This window comes from Ursus americanus, chromosome 17, assembly GCF_024610735.1.
Source record: "Ursus americanus isolate L20-20 chromosome 17, mUrsAme1.1.p, whole genome shotgun sequence".
NCBI lineage: Eukaryota > Metazoa > Chordata > Mammalia > Carnivora > Ursidae > Ursus > Ursus americanus.
In genome coordinates, this window is record NC_142143.1 from 39,936,510 (window position 1) to 39,950,517 (window position 14,008).

The window sequence follows — 14,008 nt, forward strand, 5'->3', positions numbered from 1 at the left end:
GTCTTTAGACACTTACTATATTTAAAACTTGGAGATTCATACAATCCCTGAGCATACTAATTACTCTATGGAATCCAAAATTCTTAAAAGAAAAATTTATTCCTTTTATTTAAAAAGTATTAATTACACACACGTACATAACATACATGCAGAACTGGATATTTTCAAAGAATGCTACCACCACCCTTTACTTTTGCTAATTTCTAGTCCTGACCCAGATATAAATACACAGAATAATCTTTTCATATCACAGGTACCACTACCAGTGTTTCATCAATTTCTTGGAGTGAACTGAGAGAAATAACAAACAAGCACACACTTAAGAGTCAATATTTATTCTGATTAATATTTTACAAAATTTTGACAGATTTAATTTATGTAAGGAGAGCTAATTTATTAAACACTTTACAGGTTTTCTTTCCACAGAGTAACACAGTAAGTAGCAAAATAATACTTGGCACAGTTATAAATAAAGAAAATATAAAATAAAAATACCCACAGCTTAAGTATAATGATGCTGTTTTATGCCTATTAATATTTCAAATAAACTCCTGGGAACAACAAAAAATATGAGGAAAAAAAAAAAAAACCTCCAAATAAGTAATTCATGTTCAGGGCTGAGAAGTAAGTTCCTATTTGCTAAAAGTATCCAATTAAGCTGATATGAACTATTCCCAAAAGGGTCACCTTCATACACAACTTTAGAACTGGGTTAAGCTGGTTCCACACACACGACTTAACAAAATAAGTAAACAGATGGTACAGTACACTGCTGCATAGTTGGCTCCTGACCATCTGACCATCTCTAAGTTATAGATTTCACCGGTACTGTGAGATGGTTAGTACTAAAGCATTAACCTTGCTAATATGTTCATGTACTTACAGAGCTAAAGTATTTTTTCCATTTAACTGAAAGACATCTCTTTTGCACTGAAAAGAATATTGTACCACAAAGAAAGAACATGGTAACAACACTCTTATCCAAACTCTTGAGAATACCACCATTGTATTCGACTATTAATAAAAATGTATTCAATAAAAATTGCAACTGAGTCTTCACGTGAAGTGGCTCAAAATACAAAAAATTAAAACAAATTCTAGCCTTTTATAAATAACTTTGAATTTAAAAATTATCTAAAATTTCCCCCAATTAGTAGTCAAAACTAGCAGAGACATTTGTAAAGTTAACCAATTTTTTACATTCTATGACAAAATGGCACAATTCTATTGCCACCCCACACCCATCTTTCCCTTTTCAAAAATAAAGTACATATGCCAATTTTCTAATATTAAAACACTCAAATACACTAAAGGTAATCTTTTTGATGTGTGACTTATGGTCAAAGAAACTACTATATAAAAATGGTACTTGGAAATACTGAACATCAACTATATACATTTTCACTGCTCCTCTTACTAAGGCAAGGGGCGTGTATACCACTAGATTGCTTTAATACCTGTAATCTGCATTTTACAGAGAATACTAATTTTACCAAGCATCAGACATGCAGTGAACTTGCAGGGTATAATGCCTATTAACAGCAATATTGAACATCACTAGAAGCTCATTAGTTATCTCCCTTTTCTTTTTGGTTGGATAAAATGAAATGAGCAGCTTTAAATACACTAACACATAGAGACACAAAGAGAAAACTATTTGATAAATTATTTATATACAGATACACAATCTTTACACTGGTCTAGGATCTGTCAGCAGTCTGACCACCCTTTTCCCACCCTCCCCCGAGCCCATTCCCTCTCACAGGTTTGCCACAGGTTGCTCGAACCACAGTTTGCTACAGCACTTAAGAGGACTAAACCAAGTCTCACTCTGTAAACAATATTTATGGAAGCAGTGACTAATAGTTCACCATGAGAGTATGGAAATGCTGCAACAAAAATTGATCAGTGCATCACATTTAACAAGAAGAAAATCCTTCTGAAATTGTTTCAGACAGCATTAACAAATTTTAAAACATTCAATATTGGGAAAATTGAAATAATCTTGAGGATTAAGTTCTTTCTGATAGGTCACTTTTTAAAAACCAGAATATACCATTAGCTTTTCTTTTATTCACATGTGCTATATGTACAGAGATCATGCTCCATCTTTAGCTAAATTCCATTATTTTGTCTACAGTTTATTTTGTAGCTCAGAATTCTAGAAGTATATCCACTTATCTCTATTACTGAGAATTTTGCATTAACTTATTTGTTCTGCCTTGAAATTACCTCAACTCTTAAAAATTGGACTGTTTGCCATCAAATTAAATTCTAATTTATGCTTTACTGGATAGTATGTGCTAGTATACATTCTATGAGGTGTATCATGCACTTAGTAGGGCTTTTAAGTTTGAACAAAATAACATGACTTACTATACTCATGCAAGTGCTTTATTATCAGACCATAAAACCTCAGAGCAAGGTTACTACAAATTATTTCACTGAACTAGAAATATATCAGCATTGCAACAGCTGATGGCAATTAAAATATTGTTAGCACATATTTTTGTGAACATTATTTCTTGTGCCCTTGAAGACATATTACAGTAGATCCCTAATAAAACCACATGATTTTTATCACAGTATTTACATGTACATTCTAAAATGTACATACTACTAGCCTGAATCAATTTAAGACAACTCTCCTGGAATTAAATGCAATAGTCATAGTAGATTGCATCATAAAATTTAGCTGTATACCATAAATTTAGTTTTAGCTAGAATCGAACATTTCTGATCAGTATACCATGTCTATCAACAGAATAAGTTCATTCTTTATTAATGAAAAATGTTATGAGAACAAAAGCAAAAAGTTGAGTATGTTGTGAATTCCCACATTAAGAACCATTAAAATTCCTTTTATGATCTTTATTCTTCCCAGAAGTGGCAGTGTGCTCTGTCCATGTTTACTTTTGTTAATAAAAGTGTTGAAAAAAAGACTGTAAAATTCACTGTTAGCCCTACATATAGCATGCTATTGTTCAAAAAATGTGGATTCGAGTGTGAGAGAGACACGGACAGACACAATTTTCAGGCACCACTCAGCAATATGCTTCATAGGATAAAGATGTTGCTACACGAGCTGGTACCCAGATCCTGATATTTGGTCATATTCTATTGTATACTGCCTGGTCCAGTCCACGATAACAGGACGAAAGAGGCCACAGCATCGAAATTCAAAGAAGTCTATAATATTCCTTACACATCCATGGCTAAAACACCCCCCCAACAAAAAGAAAAAGAAAAAGTCTATTAGTACAATAATTTAATATATGAGTTTAATATAATTTTGGTGTTAAATATAATTTTTCTAAACTTAAAAACTCAGGTTACTTGCCAGAAATAACCTGTTTATAACTCTACAAAATACATATGCACTCGTGTTTCTTCACAGGTCTGCCAACACTAATTTTTCTTTTCTCTTTTGCTAATTTAATGGGTTACACAATATTTTAAAGTTATTCAAATCTGCATTTCTTTCATTCCTGTGTCTCATGTAATTTTTGATAAAACCTCTCCTTAATGGGTGGCTCTTTGGCAAGGAGACAAACTATATCCAAAATTGAGAAAGTTAAACACAAAATAATTACAAATAGCATGAAGCTGGCAACATATCTAAAAGTAACAATTGAAGAAAAGATATGTCAAGGATAAGTTCAGGGAATTTTAGGACTTCAAGAACACCTCTGGAAAAGCAGTCACAGTTTTTCACTTTATATAATAATTGTACCCATGGGAGAATTCTCAAAACTACCCAACAGACTCCTTTATTTTTGCTTTTATTTAAAAGTTTGTATGCTTTCCAGAAGCATGCAATAATTAATAGCATTACAAAGGCTTGAAGGTAGTAGACAAGTAGCTTGAGTAAAATTCAAAAGTTTTAAATATTTCATATAATTAGGAAACTATTTCTTCTCAGCATCAAACTAAATGTAAGATTAGATCTATATATTTAAATATATATACATATATATGAATAGGACAATCTCTTTGATAAAAGGTGTTGGGAAAACTGGTCAGCCAAGTGCAAAAAAATGAAACTGGACCATTATTCTACACCACATGCAAAAATTAATTCAAAATGGATTCAAGAGTTGAATGCAAGATTCGAAACCATAGAGCTGCTAGAAGAAAACATGTGGTAAAGCTCCTTGACATGGGTTTTGGTGGTGAAATTTTTAATATAACACCAAAAGCAAAGGCAACAAATGCAAAATAAACAAGTGAGACTATATCAAAATAGAAAGCTTCCATACAGCAAAAGAAATCATCAACAAAATGAAAAGACAACCTACTGAATGGGAAAGAATCTGTGCAGATCACATATCCAAAAGGGATTAATATCCAAAGTATACAAAGAACTCATACAACTCAAAAAGAATTTCAATTAGAAAATGGGCAGAAGATCTGAATAGACATTTTTCCGAAGATATACAGATGGCCAACACATAGATGAAAAGATGCCCAATATCACTGATCTTCAAGGAAATGCAAATCAAACTCACAATGAGATAGCACCTCACACCTGCTAGGATAGCTATTACCAAAAAGACAAAAAATAACAGGTGTTGGTGAGGATGTGGAGAAAAGGAACCCTTGTGCACGACTGGTGGGAGGGTAAATTGGTGCAGCCACTAGGAAAACAGTACGAAATCCTCAAAAAAATTAAAGATGGCACTACCATATCATCCAGCAATTCCAATTCTGGGTATTTATTTTAAAAAACCCCCACAAATGCTCAAAAAATTAAAAAAGGAACAAACAGAAAAACCCACTCTAACTCGAAAAGATACATGCACCGCCATGTTCACTGCAGCATTATTTACAACAGCCAAGACATGGAAACAACCTAAGCGTCCATCGATGGATGAATGGATAAAGAAAATGAGGTATGTGTGTGTGTGTGTGTGTGTGTGTGTGTGTGTGTGTGTGTACACACAGAATATTATTCAGCAATAAAAAAGGAAATCTTGCCATTTGTAACAACAGGGATGGACTTTGAGGGCATTATCCTAAGTGAAATAAATTAGAAAGATAAAGACAAAAACCATACAATCTTACTTATATATGGAATCTAAACAAATAAACAAAACCAAACTCATAGAAACAGAGAATAGACTGGTGGTTGCCAAAGGCTGAGGGTGGTGTGTGTGCAAAATCGGTGAAGGGAGTCAAAAAGTACAAACTTATAAAATAATAAGTCATGGGGATACAATGAACAGCACTGTGACTATTAGTAATACTCTGTTGCACACTTGAAAGTTGCCAAGACACATCTTAAAAGTTCTCATCACAAGAAAAAAAAAAATTCGTGACCATGTTTGTTATCAGACTTATTTATCAAATCATTATGCTGTACATCTGAAATTAATATAATGTTATATGTCAATTATACCTCAATTTAAAAAAGAAAAATAAAATAAAACTGTGTATGGAAATTTTTGTGTCATGCAGAGGGCAAATAAAATAATTCAAACTGAAAAGTAGCTGCTTACAGTCTAGAAAATTTCGCTAAATATGAATTTCAATTGACTGTATTTTTAAAATCATATTTCAATTCTGTGCATACATTCATTTATCAATGAAAATGTGTAGAAACTTATGGCAATATTAAAGCTGTATGTTAATGTATAATAATATATGTTCATACTAAATGTTAGTAGGTCAATAGAGTTTGGATTGTGCAACTAAGAAAAAAGAGTGTCACAAATTTATATAATGTGATGAAGTTATAGTAAACTAACCTAATGCTATGTCTGGCAGAAATCTTAGAATTCAGGACTTATAAGCTATTTTACATATTGCTAAGCAAAAGAAATATTCCCTGTTTCATATCCTACTGGCATACCTAAAGATGATATTTCTCTTTGATGTATTCACTAGATATTTGCTAAGTTATATGCAAAAGAAAATATTAAATTTATAAATATGTACGTACTTGAACGGGCTTTCAATAGATGTTGTTGTGACTTTAAAGTGCTTGTATCTTCTAGCATTCATTCTTTCATTTGTAGTAATACCTAAACATGATATCTAAGAGGTAAGAGAAAGCAAACCATCAACTCTCTCTGATATAAAGTAACTATTAATGTAAAATAAATCAGCTCTCAAGAGGACCAGATGGAGAGAAAAATGGTGAAGTTTGTTTTTGCTTTTCCATTAGGAGATCATCAAGCTAGTTTACATGATATCACTTTGACTCTTGTGGAAAGTAGTCAAACAGGAAAAATGTTTAAAAAACAGGTTATCTGGCATTGTGCATGCGGAGATGGACACTATGAACACAGACCACCTCTCCATCAGCCCCTTAAAAATTGAGCTTTTAAAAAAATCCTTAATTAAAAAAAGTTCTTGAATAAATACTGGTATTTGTAGGTAATAAAACATTACTAATAAACACAAAACTAATGGCATTATCGATCTAAGCTCACACCTATATTCAACTGGGTATATATGAATCAGGAACAACAGAAATAAGTTCTGACAAAAGTAGTACTGAAAATTCAGGGCCGCCTGGGTGGCTCAGTCGGTTAAGCGTCTGCCTTCAGCTCAGGCCATGATCTCAGGGTCCTGGCATCGAGCCCCACATGGCGCTCCCTGCTCAGCAGGGGGCCTGCTTCTCCCTCCCCCTCTGCCGCTCCCCCCTGCTTATGCTCTCTCTGTCAAATAATAATATTATGTCCAAAACAAGAAAAGAAAAGTCATAATGTAAGAACAAAGTTCATAATATAAGAAGAAGGAGAGGAGGAAGAAAGTGGGAGGTAGAAAGAAAAAAAAAAGGAGTAAGCGAAAGGTAAAGAAAGAATAAAGGAAGAGTAAGGAAAGTAAATTGAAAATTTTAATCCTTGAAAAGTAGAACCGGTTAGAAAGAGAATGCATTATCTTTTAACAAGGAATGAAGTGTTCAGAGCTTTCAGTTATTAGCGCACTAAAGAACCAATCATGTACCTGCACGTACCTGGTACATCTGACACATGAGTAATACAGCCACCCACATGAAATGAAAAACACTGTTCAGAAACATCCAAAACATCCAAGGTGAACACGTAGCAATCTGAGTAATGTATGTCCAAAATCCATCCTTGGTGTAAGTGGTCTCACAGTGGAGTCCCCAGTCTAAAATGAGAACAGAAGGTTCACATTTACTCAGTAATCATCCAAGCACTTCACAAAGGCACCATCCAAATGTCTACATTTAGCCGATGACTTTGAATGCAAATTTTTATGCTCTTAAATAACCCCTTAATTAGTGAAAAATTAGTATATAATTATTGTATAATTAGTGAAAAAACACAGCAAAGACAGAAATGGAAAAAACACCAACCAATCTTTAAAAAAAAAATACTACTGCACTTTAACAATACACAGTTTTTGATTGGTACTGCATACATACAATAGTTAACTTACCTTTAAACAAAGATAAAATGATATGTATGTAAGTGAAATATTTTTGGGTCTGTGGGAGGGGGGACGTATAACACAAAAAGATCTCCTTGGTGAGGGAGGGCTTTTTCCAAAACAAAAATCTCTTCTTTTAGAGCTCCTGCCATAAAAAACTAGCGTTGTTAGCAGGACCATGTTCTCCCTCAGGTCTGTTGGGCCAGAAACTAAGTTAAGATCTTTGACCAAATCTTTCTCTCTATTAATCTGTATTTGAGGAAGTAGACTTTTTAGGGCAATAACAGACATTATTCGGGGCGCCTGGGTGGTGCAGTCGTTAAGCGTCTGCCTTCGGCTCAGGACGTGATCCCAGCATTCTGGGATCGAGCCCCACATCAGGCTCCTCTGCTGGGAGCCTGCTTCTTCCTCTCCCACTCCCCCTGCTTGTGTTCCCTCTCTCGCTGGCTGTCTCTGTTAAATAAATAAATAAAATCTTTAAAAAAAAATAACAGACATTATTCTTAATATGTCTGAAAATAGGACTAGGAAATCATCCTTCCACAACTTATTTTTAAGCCAGGATCTAATACATATTTATGTGAAGTACCACCAAGCCCTGAGGCACAGTAACTAATATCTTCATTTAAACTCTTCTCAAATCATGCTCTCAATGCAATAAAAACCCATCATTGCCCTTATACCCATATGATCAAGTGAATGACAACTTACTCCTAAAAAAGTATCTTCTACCACCTTTTAATATTCTCTAATAGGTAATAATTACACCTTACATTTTGAAATATTTCAAGTTCTGTGCAAAGTTAACTGCATTTTCCCAGCTTTTTGGTACTAAAGAGCAACTATCACAGTCACAAAATCTGTAAGCTCCTAAAGTAAAGCAAGCACGTGATGTGAAAAATGTTGGTGTATTTTACCCAGAAGCATTTCAAAGCCTATTAAACCAACATGTTTTTCAGAGGACACACATATTAAAACATAGCTAACTGATAATTCTGTTGCTTATACTATATGTTGAATATATTCTACATCTGTTCTTTTCTTTATGCTTCATTGCAGTAAGGTGCACCCCAAACCATAATTTTTAAAGACTTGTCATTATCATATTTTGTTAATATGGTAAGCAAAAGTATACAAACATTTGTTTTAAGAAAGTAAAAAGCTAACTGTACTCACAAGAAATACAACCATAAATCATCCAGCAGATCATAAAAAGCAAGAAGAATAGGTAGCCCATAAAGTATCTATGGTTGCCTGCACCTAAAGAACAACACAGAAGCAATTTTTTCAGCTAAGAAAAACAACTAGAAATGCACCTTTTGGGGATGGGGGTAAAGGAATGCCATGAATGATACGATCTGGACAATAATTACAAACATTACTTATTTTACAAAATGTTCTTTAGGAAAATAAATGTTTTAATAAAAGTCTTAAAATAAGGACGCCTGGGTGGCTCAGTCAGTTAAGCGTCTGCCTTCGGCTCAGGTCATGATCCCAGCCTGGAATCGAGTCCTGCATCAGGCTCCTTGCTCAGCGGGGAGTCTGCTTCTCCCTCTCCCCCTACCCCCTATTTGGGCTCTCTCTCGCTCACTCCCGCTCTCTCTAATAAATAAAAAAATATTTTTAAAAAGAAGTCTTAAAATAAGAATATTTATAACTACAAAGATGTGATGACTGCAATGACACTGATTCTGAAATCAAGAGTCCCAAGGAACCAAATGCATCACAATTTTGAATTTTAACCTACTGTTTGCTTTATGAGGGTTAAAATAACCTGATTTATCTTTATTTTTATAAAGTTCATAATCCAACTTTTTAAAGGCTTCTCCCCAACAGTCATGCAATCTTTGCAACGTTTCTCTATTGTCACCTCATAAAAACCCAGGGCCGTCTCTCAGACCACTTAGTTCACCTCCTCAGATCACACCATTCTTGAACACTGAGGTACACAGAGTTTTTGTCTGTCATTCCTCTCTGCTTCTGTCCACAACATCCTTCCAAATATTTTCACTGCCTTAACTTTTCCAGTTTAACTAAAAAGCAATACTGTCTTCATCCTTATCAATTTCACCATTATCCAATAAAGAAAACAGGAAAGAATAGGCACCAGAAAGAATTGAGAGAGAAATATCAATCTTTTCTAGAGACTGATTTTATAATTTTATTTCCCCCTCTTTCTCACAACTGAGGTGCTGTTGTCAACCAGAAGACTAACTGGGGGGCAGAGGGGAGCGGAGCTATAGTGGAGTGTAGGAATGAAGTTTCTACCATCTACTTTAATATTGTACTTCATTAGTTACTTAGAGTAACTTAAATGAACAACGCACTCAGAAATTATTAATAAAACTTACCTACACAGTTACCCACCCATGGGCAATGATGATCAAATTTTGCTATGCAGCGGTTACACACACCACAGTGTTTGGACCTCACTGGTTTCCGTATCTGTTAATAAGCATTTTAAAATATTACAAAAGGCATTATACTGAAGAAAGGGAAGCGGAATATTTATTTTCTCAAAATACAATTATGAAGAAAACAAAACTACATTCCCAAAGGCATAAAATAAAACAAAAACCACTATGTTTTGTTTAATGAGATTTCAACTGCAACAACAAAGATAAAAAGGATTAAGGCTAATGTGGAATATAAACTCCTAAGAATGGGGCAGAACCATCACTTCACAAAAATAATTAAGAATGAAAGACCAACTTGCTGTTGTGATGAATGGTACTATATTTAATTCCCATCCCTCAAGTTTCTGAATAATAAAAACATCACTCTCCAGGCTTCTAAATGAAAAGTTATTGTGATTAATGGTCATGATACTGGTTCTTGCTGAACAAAATGAAATTGTTCTTTAGTAAAAGGAAGGCCAAATTAGAAATGAAGGAAAGAAGCTTTTAAAACTCAAAACCATTAATAAAATGTCTTCCCAAAGTTAACAAAGCTAACAAAAACCAGTAAGTGCACACACATCTTTCTCTTTCAGTGGCTCCTGAGATCTCAGATTAAGGTACAACATTTCCTCTGCTGAACTTCATGACCCATCTAAGAAAGTACACCATGCTTAGTTTAGGCCCTACTACTTCAAAAACACAAAATACATTCATTATTCAGCTCCTGAGAGGCAATAAAGAATTCATGTTTATGATGCCTTACTGCTTTAGGTGTTGTGAAATGTTTCATTCTATATTACTCTGAATCAGCCAAGTGAGTAAAGAACTCATTAGTGATCTTCGAAGGGCTACTAGTCCTAATGCTGGATACATGACAAGAGCTGGTTATTAACCCATGCCAGAAACAAAATTTGTAATAGCCTTCCTTGGTGTTTCAATAAAAGCACTGCCATTTTTCCACCAGTTTGCATTAAGGTTATGTATCATTCTGAGGCACTAAGAAAAAGCACAGACTAACTATGCAGTCCTTACATGTACTAAAATGATCTGTGGACTCTTTAAAGAAAAGGGTCACTTATTCTTCACCACAGATATTAATCTACATCTATTTAGGAGAAAGAAGAAGGATGAATTAAACAAATTTTACCCCCACTTCCAACCGTCAGCTATACTTCCCCTTTGGGCAATACTTGTCAATGAATTCTAAACAAAGACTGACATGAGACTCCTAAACATGACAGTCTCCTCAGTTCACTTACAGAGTAATTCACTTTTAGGAAATTCTGATTTACATGTGGCTTCTTAGGGACTTGTCTATTTATCAAAGGGCAGGATACCCATATAACAACAAACACCTCTGCCAATTTGAATCATTTTATAATAGGATATGCTCTTTTCTTTACAACACCAAATTATCTACCCAGAAGTACACAGCTTACATAATAAAACATAAATGTTTTATGCTAGAATGAGAAAAATAAGTCTTGTTCTTGCCGTCAGATATTTATTTAACAATGAAACCATACTGAGTGATTCCATAAAGAATTTGTTTGCCACATGGCAAACATATCAGCAATGCATACTTGGCTTTGTGGAATGGAATAACATGTCCAGAGAACAGCAGACTATAAAAATGTTCTGAACGTTAAGGTGCCAATCCTGTAAATTAACCATTGTAAAGCACAGAAACAAAAACCTTTTTAAAGAATGCTTGAAAAAACAAAAGAATCTAGTCAGCTCCTTAAAGCTGCTACCAAAAGTAAAGCAGTATACATTTTGAATATTCAAAATCATAACTGTTTGGTCAAGGAATGTTAGGTGGAACAATTTAAAGAATCTGTAGAGTTAGAGCTCCATTTCAAAGACTCATTCCATAATCCCAAACTAAGTCAATTCTCTTGTTGTTATTTACATGTTAAGACATTAGTTCAGTGATACTGCGTAACTTAAAAGTATAAAAGGACATTTAGTTTCAGGTATGATTTAGGGATTATTTCCACTTCCATGTAGGAAAACATGGTTTAACTACTGTGGCAATTGATATATTCTTCTCAAGAACTAATTATAAAAATTAGCAGAAAATAATTAAAACACAAAACAGTATTATTCTATAGAAATTTGATCTATAATAACACAAACAATGTATTACTATACCTGATTACTTAAGTAAATGCTATTTAATTTCATTTATATCTTTCTTTATGACCTGGCTGAAGAGGACAGCTTCTAATATCAATGATAAAATAGTGCTCAAAGTTCCATAAATCCTCTAAGACAAAGAGATAACTACTCAAACCGAACCATTTTAGACGCCATGCTGTCTTAAGTTATCTAACAGATTTTCCCACTGCGACGTCTAAATATAAAAATAAACCTTTTCTTAAAATATCTAGGAAAACAATATTAGGGAAGCATAATAAACCTTTGATTTTTTAATATTTTATTATTTAATTTTTTCTTTGCTGAGTTAGGAAAGAAAAACAGATTAAGGATGAATACAAATGAATGGTACCTTGAATCTGAAGTACAGTCAAGGTCTACCATCAGGCGGAACAAGCACATTGGGAGGAGACATCTTTTTACTGTCTTTCTCCTTACACTATGGTCTAAAAGGAATGGCCCTGAGGGGTGGGGAGTGTGGAGGGCATGAAATGTGCTCAGCAGAATAAACTGTTCTCCTTGTTCCCCACCCCTTCTATGCTATGCTATTGCTATGGGAAGAGGAGAGAGGGAAGAATAAAGAAAAAAATACTACCAAACAGGTACTGCAGAATATACTGAGGTCCAGACTTCCTGTCTCTGCAAGTTCAACTATTGTCTGTGAATTAAAAATATACATATATTTTATTCAAAACTGAACAATGTTCACCAACTACAGTGCCGTCAATATGAATCAATAAACATCATGTGCATTTTTAATTAACCAACGTGTTTTCTGCTCAAAAGAAAACATTTATTTACTTCTGCTGTTTCATTATAATATGAATATAGAAATTTTATTTCTTGGGTATATGAAAATGTAACTCTAAACTTAGGGGAATACTCCTCTGAGAATAAAACTAAGTCACCTACCCTAAGAACTGCTCTGTATAGGTTTTGATGACTAAGACATGAAAATAAACTTAAGTTCAGTAAAGAACTGAATCTTTAGAACTGGATTATGACTAAGAAAACCTAGCAAACCAATTAGCAGTAATGACTGAAGAATACTGTAAACATAAGGGTAGCAATCTCTATGCAGGCTAGAAAAGGGGAGATTAGACCCTAACAACTTGCTACTGTTTTAGTCTATTGTGGACAGTAATAATTCATCAGGATTTGTTTTTGGAGACTGGATAAAATAGCTCAACATAGTTTAACTGCCTCCAGTCTAATCTAATTCCCTACTCATATGACACCTTCGGATTGTAAATTTGGTTTCCTAAAGTAACTGGGCTTTAGACGAGGGATGCCCTGGATTTTATACATATATACACACACATGTATTTGTTATTGGATACATAAATACATATATGTTACTGAAACATAATATCTGAACTACCAACCTGTTTACTGACCTTCCAGTTACACAGTCATTTAATAAACATTTACTGAATTCATATTATTTGCTGAGGGTTTTCAGAGATGTTTAAAGTGCTGTACTCATCCCTCAAAACAATCACAATTCTTAGAAAGGAGAGAAACAGGAAATTTAAAAATGTCATGAAAGTGTAAGGATAGGCATTCAGGAGTACCAAGGGTGAGCAATAACTATGCATAATCTCAATTTGGTTTGAAACTTCTTTATGTTCTAAAAGATAGTTTCTTTCTTTGTACTCTAATACCTGGTATAAATACTGATAATTTGGCAGTTAAACACATGTGACTAGTTAGATTCTATCTTGCTACCTTTTTCTTTTGTTCTTCTGTAGCTTTAATAATCCCTGGATCTGATTTCCAAGATTTTCCAAAATTGTAGAAAAGTGCAACACTATTGGCAAGGAATGGAAGATGGATAAATAAAAAGTTGAGATGTGCCTAAAGTTAAGGAATCTAAAGAAGCAATGATAAATGAGTTACTATTATAGGTAAATTTATAATCTGTAAAATTTTACCCCACACACATACACACACACACACACACACACACACACACACACACAGAACACCTACCAAGAAAAAAATACAAGCTGATTTATCTGTTATTACATCAAAATAAATATACTTCT

At 33.9% G+C, this 14,008-nt stretch overlaps 1 protein-coding gene across 2 annotated transcripts in view; it reads right to left on the reverse strand.

The window, feature by feature from the left end:
- Positions 1 to 314: 314 nt before the first annotated feature.
- The window catches only part of ZDHHC17 (zDHHC palmitoyltransferase 17), an 85,675-nt gene continuing 71,981 nt past the window's right edge, over positions 315 to 14,008 (reverse strand). Inside the window, exons 11-17 of one of the 2 annotated variants that reach the window (XM_087868919.1) lie at positions 13,689 to 13,811; positions 12,556 to 12,618; positions 9,753 to 9,846; positions 8,578 to 8,661; positions 6,962 to 7,119; positions 5,942 to 6,036; positions 315 to 3,215 (exon numbers count right to left, since the gene is read on the reverse strand). In XM_087868919.1, the coding sequence (XP_087725045.1) occupies positions 3,077 to 3,215; positions 5,942 to 6,036; positions 6,962 to 7,119; positions 8,578 to 8,661; positions 9,753 to 9,846; positions 12,556 to 12,618; positions 13,689 to 13,811 (756 nt within the window). In that variant the 3' untranslated portion in view covers positions 315 to 3,076. The remainder of the gene's footprint in view (positions 3,216 to 5,941; positions 6,037 to 6,961; positions 7,120 to 8,577; positions 8,662 to 9,752; positions 9,847 to 12,555; positions 12,619 to 13,688; positions 13,812 to 14,008) is intronic. The other variant, XM_087868920.1, reaches the window with a different exon arrangement.